The sequence below is a fragment of the Balaenoptera musculus genome, chromosome 11 (genome assembly GCF_009873245.2).
Source record: "Balaenoptera musculus isolate JJ_BM4_2016_0621 chromosome 11, mBalMus1.pri.v3, whole genome shotgun sequence".
NCBI lineage: Eukaryota > Metazoa > Chordata > Mammalia > Artiodactyla > Balaenopteridae > Balaenoptera > Balaenoptera musculus.
In genome coordinates, this window is record NC_045795.1 from 78,152,300 (window position 1) to 78,165,796 (window position 13,497).

General features: G+C 40.0%; 1 protein-coding gene across 1 annotated transcript in view; it reads right to left on the reverse strand.

Annotated features, from left to right (window-relative positions):
• Positions 1-13,211, reverse strand: part of PSMD6 (proteasome 26S subunit, non-ATPase 6) — a 20,653-nt gene extending 7,442 nt beyond the window's left edge. The window contains exons 1-5 of the mRNA XM_036868589.1: positions 12,985-13,211; positions 12,020-12,225; positions 9,074-9,219; positions 8,177-8,396; positions 7,969-8,077 (exon numbers count right to left, since the gene is read on the reverse strand). Of these exons, the coding sequence (XP_036724484.1) occupies positions 7,969-8,077; positions 8,177-8,396; positions 9,074-9,219; positions 12,020-12,225; positions 12,985-13,129 (826 nt within the window). The 5' untranslated portion in view covers positions 13,130-13,211. The remainder of the gene's footprint in view (positions 1-7,968; positions 8,078-8,176; positions 8,397-9,073; positions 9,220-12,019; positions 12,226-12,984) is intronic.
• Between the last annotated feature and the right edge of the window lie 286 nt (positions 13,212-13,497).

The following is a 13,497-nucleotide window of genomic DNA, read 5'->3' on the forward strand; positions in this document are numbered from 1 at the left end:
CTGCCTAAAGCCATACTGAGCTCCCAGCCACCTATAAACACACCCCTTGACGCTGCCCTGCCCACCAGAGGGACAAGACCCACCAGTGAGCAGGCACCAGTCCCTCCCACCAGGAAGCCTGCACAAGCCTCAGGACCAACCTCACCCACCAGAGGGCAGACACCAGAAGCAAGACGAGCTACGATCCTCCAGCCTGCAGAAAGGTGACCACAAACACAGAAAATCAGACAAAACGAGACAGCGGAGAAATATGTTTCAGATGAAGGAACAAGATAAAAATCCATAAGAACAACTAAATGAAGAGGAAGTAGGTGACCTACCTGAAAAAGAATTTACAGTAATGACAGTAAATATGGTTCAAGATCTCAAAAAGTATGGAGGCACAGACCGAGAAGTTACAAGAGATGTTTAACAAAGAGCTAGAAGATTTAAAGAATAAACAGAGATGAACAATACAAAAACTGGAATGAAAAATAAACTAGAGAGGATCAATAGCACAATAACTGAGGCAGAAGAACGAACGAGTAAGCTGGAAGACGGAATGGTGGAAATAACTGCCACGGAACAGAATAAAGAAAAAAGAATGAAGAGAAATGAGGACAGTCTCAGAGACCTCTGGGATAACACTAAATGCACCAACATTCACATTATAGGAGTTCCAGAAGAAAAAGCGAGAAAGGGCCTGAGAAAATATTTGAAGAGATTATAGCCGAATACTTCCCTAATGTGAGAAAGGAAACACACACTCACGTCCAGGAAGCACAGAGAGGCCCATACAAGATAAACCCAAGGAGGAACACTCCGAGACACATATTAATCAAACTAACAAAAAGTAAAGACAAAGAAAAAATATAAAAAGCAACAAGGGAATAGCAACAAATAACATACAAAGGAACCCCCATAAAATTATCAGCTGATTTTTCAGCAGAAACTGCAGGACACAAGGGAGTGGCATGATATATTTAAAGTGATGAAAGGGAAAAACCTACAGCCAAGAATACTCTACCCAGCAAGGCTCTAGTTCAGATTCGACGGAGAAATCAAAAGCTTTACAGACAAGCAAAAGCTAACAGAATTTAGAACCACCAAACCACCTTCACAACAAATCCTAAAAGAACTTCTCTAGGCGGAAAAGAAAAGGCCACAACTAGAATCAAGAAAATTACAAATGGAGAAGCTCACTGGTAGAGGCAAATACAAAGTAACGGTAAGAAATCATCCACACGTATATATGATATCAAAACCAGCAATTGTGAGGAAAGTACACAGGCAGGATATTGGAAATGCATTTGAGATTAAGAGATCAGCAACTTAACACAATCTTGTACATATACAGACTGCCATATCAAAACCTCATGGGAATTACAAACCAAAAATCTACAATAGAGATACAAAAAAGAAAACGCAATCCAAACACATCACTGAAGATAGACATCAAATCACAAGAGAAGAGAACAAAAGAGGAAGGGAAGAAAAAAAGACCTTCAAAACCAAATCCAAAACAATTAACAAAATGGCAATAAAACATTCATATTGATGATTACCTTAAACGTAAATGGATTAAATGGTCCAACCAAAAGACACAGACTGGTTGAACGGATATAAAAACAAGACTCATATATATGCTATCTACAAGAAATCCACTTCAGATCTAGGGACACACACAGACTGAAAGTGAGCGGATGGAAAAAAGGTATTCCATGCAAATGGGAACCAAAAGAAAGCTGGACTAGCAATATTCACATCAGACAAAATAGACTTGAAAATAAAGACTGTTACAGGAGACAAAGAAGGACACTACATAATGATCAAGGGATCAATCCAAGAAGATGTGACAGTTGTAAATATATATGCACCCAACACAGGAGCACCTCAATATATAAGGCAAATGCTAACAGCCATACAGGGAGAAATTGACAGTAAGACAATAATAGCGGGGGATTTTAACATCTCCCTTTCATCAATGGACAGATCATCCAGACAGAAAATCAATAAGGAAACACAGGCGTTAAATGACACATTAGATCAGATGGACTTAATTGATATTTAGAGAGCATTCCATCCATCAGAAAGCAGCAGAATACACATTCTTCTAAACATTCTCCAGGACAGATCACATCTTGGGCCACAAATCGAGCCTCAGTAAATTTAAGAAAAGTGAAATCATATCAAGCCTCTTTTCCAACCACAGCACTATGAGATTAGAAATCAGTTACAGGAAAAAAACTGTAAAAAACACAAACAGATGGAGGCTAAACAATATGTTACTAAACAACCAACAGCTCACTGAAGAAATCAAAGAGGAAATCAAAAATTACCTAGAGACAAATGACAATGAAAACATGATGGGCCAAAACCTTTGGGATGCAGCAAAAGCAGTTCTAAGAGGGAAGTTTACAGCAATACAATCTTACCTCAGGAAACAAGAAAAATCTCAAATAAACAACCTAACCTTACACCTAAAGCAACCAGAGGAAGAACAACAAACAAAACCCAAAGTTAGTAGAACGAAAGAAATCATAAAGATCAGAGCAGAAATAAATGAAATAGAGATGAAGAAAACAATAGAAAAGATCAATGAAACTAAAAGTTGGTTCTTTGAGAAGATAAACAAACTCGCTAAACTTATAGCCAGATTCATCAAGAAAAAAAAGAGGACTCAAATCAATAAAATGAGAAATGAAAAAGGAAAAGTTACAATGGATACCACAGAAATACAAAGGATCATAAGAGACTACTACAAACAACCATATGCCAACAAAATGGACAACCTGGAAGAAATGGACAAATTCTTAGAAAGATACAACCTTCCAAGACTTAACTGGGAAGAAATAGAAAATATGAACAGGCCAATCACAAGTACTTAAATTGAAACAGTGATTAAAAAACTTCGAAAAAACAGAAGTCCTGGACCAGATGGCTTCACAGGCGAATGCTATCAAACATTTAGAGAAGAGTTAACACCTGTCCTTCTGAAACTCTTCCAAAAAACTGCAGAGGAAGAAACACTCCCAAGCTCATTCTATGAGGCCACCCTCACCCTGACACGAAACCAAAGATACCACAAAAAAAGAAAATTACAGGCCAATATCACTGATGAACATAAACACAAAAATACTCAACAAAATACTAGCAAACCAAATCCAACAATACACTAAAAGGATCATACACCATACTCAAGTGGGATTTATCCCAGATATGCAAGGATTCTTCAATATCCACAACTCAATCAGTGTGACACACCACATTAACAAACTGAAGAATAAAAACCATATGATCATCTCAATAGATGCAGGAAAAGCTTTTGACAAAATTCAACACCGATTTATGAGAACAGCTCTCCAGAGAGTGGGAATTGAAGAAACTTACCTCAACATAATAAAGGCCATATATGACCAACCCACAGCTAACATCATTCTCAACAGAGAAAAGCTATAAGCGTTCCCTCTAAGATCAGCAACAAGGCAAGGATGTCCATTGTCGCCACTTCTATTCAGTACAGTTTTGGAAGTCCTAGCCACAGCAATGAAAGAAAAAAATAAAAGGAATCCAAATTGGAAAAGAAGTAAAACTGTCACCATTGGAGATGACATGATACTATACATAGAAAAGATGCTACCAGAAAACCACTAGAGCTCACCAATGAATTCAGTAAAGTTGTAGGATACAAAATTAACACACAGAAATCCCTTGCATTCCTATATACTAACAACAAAAGATCAGAAAGAAAAATTAAGGAAACAATCCCATTTTCCATCGCATCAAAAAGAACAAAATACCTAGGAATAAACCTACCAAAGGAGACAAAAGACCTGTACTCTGAAAACTGTAAGACCCTGATGAAAGAAACTGAAGATGAACACAAACAGATGGAAGGATATATACCATGTTCTTGGATTGGAAGAATCAATATTGTCAAAATGACTATACTACCCGAGGCAATCTACAGATTCAGTGCAATCCCTATCAAATTACCAATGGCATTTTCCACAGAACTAGAACAAAAAATTTTTTTACTTTATATGGAGACACAAAAGATCCTGAATAGCCAGAGCAATCCTGAGAAAGAAAAATGGAGCTGGAGGAATCAAACTCCCTGACTTCAAACTATGCTACAAAGCTACAGTCATCAAGACAATATGGTACTGGCACAAAAACAGAAATATAGATCAACGGAGTAGGATAGAAAGCCCAGAAATAAAAACTCAGGCACTTATGGTCAATTAATCTACAACAAAGGAGGCAAGAATATACAATGGAGAAAAAACAGTCTCTTCAATAAGTGGTGCCAGACAGCTACATGTAAAAGAGTGAAATTAGAACATTCTCTAACACCATACACAAAAATAAACCTAAAATGGATCGAAGACCTAAATGTAAGGCCGGACACTATAAAACTCTTAGAGGAAAGCATAGGCAGACCACTCTTTGACATAAATCACAGCAATATCTTTTTTGATCACCTCCTAGAGTAATGAAAATAAAAATAAAAATAAAAATAAACAAATGGGACCTAATTAAACTTAAAAGCTTCTGTACAACAAAGGAAACCATGAACAGAAGGAAAAGACAACCCACAGAATGGGAGAAAGTATCTGCAAATGAAGCAACCTACAAGGGATTAATCTCCAAAATACACAAACAGCTCACACAGCTCTATGTCAAAAACAAACAAACAAACAATGCAATCAAAAAACGGGCAGAAGATCTAAATAGACATTTCTCCAAAGAAGACATACAGATGGCCAAAAAGCACATGAAAAGGTGCTCAACATCAGTAATTATCAGAAAAGTGCAAAGCAAAACTACAATGAGGTATCACCTCACAAGGGTCAGAATGGCCATCATCAAAATGTCTACAAACAATAAATGCTGGGGAGGGTGTGGAGAAAAGGGAACCCTCCTACACTGCTGGTGGGAATGTAAATTGGTGCAACCACTATGGAGAACAATATGGAGGATCTTTTAAAAACTAAGTATAGAATTACCATATGATCCAGCAATCCCACTCCTGGGCATGTATCTGGAGAAAACCATAATCTGAAAAGTTACATGCAACCCAATGTTCACTGCAGCACTATTTAAAATAGCTAAGACATGGAAGCAACCTAAATGTCCATCGACAAAGGAATGGATAATGAAGGTGTGGTACACATATACAATGGAGTATTACTCAGCCACAAAAAAAGAATGAGATAATACCATCTGCAGCAGCACAGATGGATCTACAGATTATCATACTAAGTGAAGTAAGTCAGACAGAGAAAGACAAATATATGGTATCACTCATACGTGGTATCTAATTTAAAAAAAAGATACAAGTGAACTTACTTACAAAACAGAAACAGACTTACAGATATCGAAAATAAACTTATGGTTACCAAAGGGGAAATGAGGACGGGGAGGGATAAATCAGGAGCTTGGGATGAACATACACACACTACTATATATAAGACAGATAACCAACAAGGACCTACTGTATAGCACAGGGAACTCTACTTAATATTCTGTGATAACCTATATGAGAAAAGAATCTAAAAAAGAATGAACATATGTATATGTATAACTGAATCACTTTGCTGTACATCTGAAACTAACACATTGTAAATCAACTATACTCCAATAAAATTAAAATATTTTTAAAAAATAAAAATAAAAAAATATCTGGGAAATGAGTAAATTTGGTAAATATAAAAAGTTTAATCCAAAATTGTTTAAATAAAAGGTTGCCAGTAGGGACGGGGAAGATGGGAAGAGGTTACCTTAACCATTCAAAAGTTTCCAAAAGCCATCAATTTCATCACACTAGGATAGCACTTTCCCCCATTTTTCTCTTAAATTACAGTTACACAGAGCACTCAATAATATACGGGCACTGTGCTGGTGTCAAGATCACTACAAAGGAAAAAAGCATAAGGTCTACTTTTAATTATCCTAAGTAGCAGTAGAGAAAAACTCTAAAAAAGAATCACAAAATAATTTGCTGTTTAAAAAATGGGGCAGGGAATTCCCTGGCGGTCCAGTAGTTAGGACTCTGTGCTTTCACTGCCAAGGATGTGGGTTTGATCCCTGGTTGGGGAACTAAGATCCTGAAAGCCATGCGGCACAGCCAAAAAATAAAAAAATAAAGATTAAAAAAAAAAAATTAAATAAGTAAGTAAAAATAGGGCATATGACCAATAAGCACATGACAAAATATGCAGCATCACTAGTCATCAGAGAAATGCAAATCAAAACCGTAAGATATCACTTCACACCCACTAAGATGCCTATGATCAAAAAGACACACGATTACAAGTATTAGATGTGGGGAAACTGGAACTCTCACACTGCTGGTGGGAATGTAAAATTGTGTAGCTGCTTTGGAAAACAGTTCAGCAGTTTCTCAAAAAGTTAATTGAAGAGTTACCATATGACACATCAATTCCATTACTAGGTATATCCCCAGGAGAAACTAGACACTGTGTCCACACACAAACATGTACATAAACATTGATTACAGCATTATTTATAATGTATCCATCATCTGATGAACGGATAAATAAAACGTGGTATATCCATGCAATGGCGTTATCACTCAGCTATAAACTGCATGAAGCACTGATACATGCTACAGCATGGATGACAGTAAAAGCATTATGCTGGGCAAAAGAAGCTAGGCACAAAGGCCACATATTGTGTAATTCCATTTATATGCAATGTCCAGAATAAGCAAATCCACGGAGATAGAAAGACTAGGGGCTGGGACCAGGAATGGGAAGTGACTGCTAATGGGTACAGAACATCTTTTGGGGTGATGAAGATGTTCTGGAATTAGTGGTGTGGCTACACACCTTGTCAACATACTAATAAAACCACTGAAATTACACACTTTAAAATACTGAATTTTATAGTGATTTACATCTCAATAAAAAAAGAGGATGGGGCATAAAATAAGACCTCCAGGAATATGGAGAAGGGATTTTTAAAATTTTTGGACTGAAGGAAGAAGGGAAAAGCGCCACATTTGAGCAGAATAATGACGAGATCCACACGCCTAAAAAAGGGAGAAGGGCAATTCTGCAGTACATCTTGGGTGCAAACCCACCCATCGTGCACATATGGGAAGATAGGGCCATACAGGTCGTTCACACCTGAGGAGCCCTGTTCCCACACTGCATGAGGGGAGTAGTATGAATTCCCATAAAGCAACCTAACTTTATGCAGAAAGCACTCCATAAACACTGGGCCAATACCTACTCCAAACATAGAAGACCATCATTTGGAGTCCTCCTATCCCATGTTTCGTAAATTCTACCTACTTATTAACCAAATACTTCCTGAAACTTGCAGCACAAACAAGAGAATTATCAATGCCAAGTTCTTTAAGTTTTAGGAAAATCATCTGGGAAGGACCCCTGGGTTGAACACCACAAGCACTTTCAACAGATTTTCTCAACCAACATCCCTTGAAAATGATTTGCAAATCGGCACAAAGATTTAGCTGTTGCATAAATAACCCATTGTTGAATTCAACGCAATTAACATCAACTCAATCAAAAGGAGATTCAAGATCTCAATTCTAAAACTCAGTACATCGAACCATTTGCTCACTTCTGCCTTACATCCCAGTAAGACTCTAAACCAGGGGTCAGGCAAACTTCCTCGGCAAAGGGCCAGACGGTTGATATTTTTAGCCGCTGAGAGCCATAGAGCTGTCACATATTTTTCTTTGTCCTGTTTTGTTAAACGATCCTTAAAAAATGTAAACATCAATCTTACCTCTTGGACCACACAAAAGCACTTGATCAAAGTCTGCTAACCCCCCTATAAACAAGATGGGCAAAAGATTAGCTGTACTAACCAAAGACCTACAGCTATCTGCACACTATATTTTTCATATATGTGAAAAATCATCTTAGGTTATCTGCAAACAGGGTCAGGAATAAGACGAAGACAGACAGTCAAAACGAGCAACTCTATCCTTACCTAATGATTGGAAGAAAACTGAGTAACGGCATTCATAGAGTGAAAACAGATACTGCCGAACTGCTGGAAGACTGTGCAACACTTCCAGAATCTCTGCTCCTTTAATAACCTAGAAATTTTTTTTAAAAACAAATATGTGCTTTAATGATTTTTGTGTATTTAAGGTGGAAAAGCATGGGGTATTCTTTAAATATGATTCAGTCATTACCTTTTCCCTGAGATCTGGTCTTTCTAAAGCAATCATGCTGACATAGACAGTGTAAGTCACAAAGGTTTTATAATCCATGAGTTCATAGGATGTAAATGTTGAAACTGTGTCAAGGAAGAGTTCAGCTGCCTGTTTGAAATCACGAATAGCCACACAATAAAGACCTTGATATACTTTTAGGCGGTTTCTCCGGTCCCAGTCTCCTCCTTCCTCTATCAAGCTATAAAATACAAAACAGTAAGGTGATGATCTGGAAAAAAAACAGTGCCACTTTTTACAAGTTTTGTGTTATTATGAAAGAGAAAACAGCTTTTAACAACTTAAACCAAAAAGAAATATTTAAAGAGAACATTTCTGTAAGTAAGAACATTAATTATTTGACCAAATTTACTAGTTGGAAACAAAAGAAAATAGGCAAATTTCTTACATCAATTTCCTATCTGTAGCATCATAATTTAGAGGGAATAAATCCCCACTGCTAAAACTCACCTTCTGGGAAATTCCCTGGTGGTCCAATGGTAAAGAATCCACCTTACAATGCAAGGGACGCGGGTTCCATCCCTGGTCAGGGAACTAAGATCCCACATGCCGCATGGCAACTAAGCCCGCACGCCACAACTACTGAGCTTGCAGGCCTCAACTAGAGCCCGTGTGCTGCAAACTACAGAGCCCATGCGCCCTGGAGCCCACGCACCACAGCTAGAGAAGAGAAAACCCGCATGCCACAACTAGAGAGAAGCCCGCGCGCCACAGCAAAGAGCCCGCACGCCACAACGAAAAGATCCTGCGTGCCTCAACAAAGATCCCGTGTGCCGCAACTAAGACCAGACACAGCCAAAAAATAAATAAATAAAATAAATAAATAAAACATTAAAAAAATGAAAAAATAAAATGCACCTTTTGGCCTTTTCTGTGTTTCGTGTGATGAGGTCATTATCCATGTAAAATAAGCCAATTCTAAGGAGATAGAACACAATATCCAGTCGGTGACCCAGGGCCACGGTTTTGTCATATGTCTTGCGAAAGGCTGTCAGAGCGCCTTCCTGTCAAGAGAACCAAGGCAACAGGTGAGAAAAGGTTAAAAGTTTCAAAAGCTATCAGCTGTCTAGGATTTTCTTAGCAAGGAGTTGGGGAAACATGTAGGAGTAGAGATAGAACAGTATGGCCATGAGCTGATATTTGTTAAAGCTGGGGGATAATTGCATGGGGTTCCTTATACGATTCTCTCCACTTTTATAAAAAATACATCAACTGTATCTAAGCATATACTTATATTCTAGAAAACAATGGAAGAAACACATTCATAATTTATTCACCATTATTTCAATATTCTTCTTTGTTCTATATATTCAATATTTTTCCCTTTAACAATTAAAATACACTACTGTAAAATTACTGTAAACTGTCAATCTTATCACCTAAAGGGTAATAAAAATTTTATCTTAATCACTGACTACTAGAACACAATTAAGTATTTACATATACAATTCTATCTCAAATCATTGTGGAATAAAATTTTTATTGCTTTTAAAACATGAACATGTGGGACTTCCCTGGCAGTCCAGTGGTTAAGACTGCGATTCCACTGCAGGGGATACGGGTTTGATCCCTGGTTGGGGAACTAAGATCCCACATGCCACGTGGCCTGGCCAAAAAACAGAAAAAAACCCACCACCACCAGCAAAAAAAAACACCCAAAACAAAACAAAAACAAACAAACCACCCCCAAAAACAAAAACAAAAAAAATGAACATGAATAAAATCATTTGCTTATACTTGGTACTTTTTAGTATGTGTCTGGCTTTGTTTTATGTAATTATTAGTTATGCCTCATACATTTCTAAAAAGAGACTGGCAAGACAGTAATGGGCACACCCAGCACTAAGATCTCGGTTTTTAAACACTATCCCCCAATAAAAGAAACCAGGGATCCTAGGAGAAATGGATGATTCCAGGTTTGGAGAGTGAAAATAACAGGTGAGCCTGTGACATCTTGTTGTATGACAAAATAAGGAAGACCAAGGAGATCATGTCAAAAGGACCAAGAAACCATCTTGAAGGAAACTGCACTAACAAACCTGTAACAAACTGAGCACCGGAAAGAATAATGACTATAATCGATACAACACAGTGAATAATAAAAATCCACTAAGTCCATTATTTAGTAATAGTACACAAAATAAAATATTAAAACAAGAAAGTAAACAGGAGGGGAAAAAAGACAACTCTTCTTTTTAGAAGAATGCTATTTAACAAACATGGAACATATTATTAGAACATCACCGATTTACAACCCCCTGATGTTGATTCAAACATATCCTTGTTGAAATTCCTTAAGGCCTGAATCAAAAGCTTTAAGTTTCTCATTCACATGTAATAATGCATCCTCTTTAAAACCAAACCAAAGCAAACCACACACAGCCTAGAAAGCCACACAAGCTATTAGCTATTTTTAAACTGTTCTGTATTTTCCAACTTTTTACAATGACCAAAGCTTCTTTTTTTTCAAACCCTAAATTTATAATCAGAAGAAAAAAACTTGTTTTAAATTTAAACTAAATAATAATAGCTCGTATCATTTAACATTTTAGCACTTTGCAGCAGGCACTAGTCTAAGCTCTTTGCCCCTAAGGACTATCATTATCCCTGTTTAACAGATGAGGAAACTCATACAGAGGAGTAAATCATAATTACTGAAGTCAGAAATACAACCCAGGCAATCTTATCCAAGAGCTCACACTATTTAATTTATTTATATTGACACCGTGTCATCCATTACGTAAATACTTCAGGGTGCACTGCTTAAAATTAGGACATTCAAAGCCCATCCTCTTAACCACTGTTACAGAACTACTAAGTTAAAAAATTTAAAAGATCCGATGCTTGCGGGTATCCCTCTTGTGCCCTGAGAGTGCAGTATAAATTAGGTTGGCTGCTGTGCAGGAGAACAGGCCACACATACTAAGATAAAAACTGTTCTTCGTCCCAGAGATTTCATCTCATAGAATACACCTTAGAGAAACATGAGCATATATACACAAAGAGGCACACACACAAGCATGTTTTTACAGCAGTGGCTTGTCCTAGCAAAAACAGCTGAAAACAACACACATCCCCAACCACTGAATAGCTAAGTAAACTACAGCATAGCCCTACAATGCATTACTAGCTAGCAGTTAACCAGAAAGAGCAAGATTTATGCACATCAACATGGGAAGTCACTCAGATATAATGCTGAATGAAAAAGTAAACGGGACAACATGAGTACACTATGATTCCATTTATTCAAAACAAAGTTTTTAAACCAATACTACCTAATTTCTACAAGTACATACACATGCCTGTAAATGTACAATAAAAGAATTTAAAAGATTATCTCTGAGGAGATAAAGAATAAAGAAAAACCAAATAGAACTTCAGCATTAACTATAATATTTTAGTTTCGTATAAGGAGACGATTACCTGTGTAAACAATAATTTTCAAAATGCACCAGAACCAATGCTTCCCAACCAGGATACGTTACAAAAGTGAACTACTGAGAACGATCCCAATTTTGTAAAAACAGTAAATAAACATCTCCGACAGGCACTTGTTTTATTGGCATAGAGAGAGAGGGGGAAGAATACACAGCGGCTGCTGTTTGGGGGCAGGTGACAGAATAGGTGTAGCAAGAAAACTACTAACTTCTTCTTTATTAATTTTTTGCACTGATTCACTAGTTCAGGTAAGCAGGTTACCTCTGCACTTGGTGGAAAAGGACGTTAATTTTTAAAATGACACATTACTAACCTTGAACAGTGCCCATTTCAGGCTGTACAGAGAGGGGAGACCATCTCACTCACCTTGTCACCTATCCGGCATAGGTACTCGGCCTTTGCCATCATCGCGTCTCGGATTTCGCTCTCTCCCAGATTCTTCTCCGCATCTTCCAGCTCCTCGTCCAAACGTTTCAACTCGTCTTCATTTGCCTTCTTCATTTTACTGAGCAGGTCCACGTCCATCTGCCAGTCAAGGGATTTGCACAAGGCTTCGTAATAAGGAGCCATGTCTGAGAGCGAACAAGAGGGATGTGACTTAGGAGTGAGGCCCCGTCCTGCCCTAACCTCAGTGTCTACCCACTCCTTCCTCGTACACAACTGCGAGGTCATCCACCAGTCGCCTACCTGCCAGGAGGAAGGGATGGGACAGAGCTTGGTAAAGGGCTGGGCGGTCAGCATCAGGGCCAGGCCTGTCACCGCCGCCCTCTACTAGGGCCGGGGGAGGACAACCTCGGTTTGCCTCTCGGCGGCTTCTGTTCCCACAGAGTCTTCCAGCAAGGGAAAGGCTAAGCTTGTTTACACACACACACACACACACACACACACTCAGACCCGTGCGTACACGGGTACAGGGCCCGCTGCCATTCACTGCTAGGAAGGGCGAAAGGAACCGACCCAAGTTTCCCCTCCACCCGCAATGCTGAAGTCCCCGAGACCAGTCGCTAATGACAGTAAGTCATGTCTCTCTTCCGTGCCTGGCACGGGGCTCAACACCTCGGGATCCGCGCCCCCCCAACCCCACGACCGAGGCTGGCCCCAGGGGTGGAGGCGCACAGAGATGCAAACCTCTGAGGGCAAGGCTGGCGGTCCCAGAGGGCGCCCCCAACAAAAGGAAAGCCCCGTGGGGCGGAAAGGCCAGGTCTGGTCTCGGGGACCCCGGCGGAGGGGCGCCCCGGGGTCGCGAGCCCCGTCGGGGAAAACCCCGCAGGCTCGGGAGCGCGGGGCCGCCCAGGCCTAGGCCGCTGACTCGGCTCTCGCGCCGGCCTCACTGTTATCGCGGACGGCTGCCATCAGTTCGTCGCGCACGGCCGCGTCCCCGCGGTGCTCCGGCAGGCTGAGCAGGAAGCGCAGCTGCGCGATGCGTAGGTCCGGATTCTTGGGCAGACCCTCCTCTTCCAGGTTCTCCAGCGGCATCGCGACGGCGAGGGTAGCGGCTCGGAACAAACGGCAACTCAGCCCAGACCCGCGGCGGCGGCGGCGGAAGTGGAAGAAGTCCGCGACTGCGCCCGGACGCCTCCAGCCCGGCTTCCGGTCCAGGGTCCGTCTCCGCCGACAGCGTCCCCTGCTGGACACGCCCGGGAATGCCTCACCCGGCCCGAACGCGGGCGCCCTCGTGTGGTCGCCGGTGGCTTTCCCTCGCTCTCACCCACGAGAGTCCCAGAGTGGGTGGTGCCCAACTCCAAGGTTGGATTTCCCTCTCCCCACTAGTAACCATTAGTTTGTTCTCTATATCTGTGATGGCTTTTACTTTTATGTGCATCTCATTTGAATTCTCCCAGTAT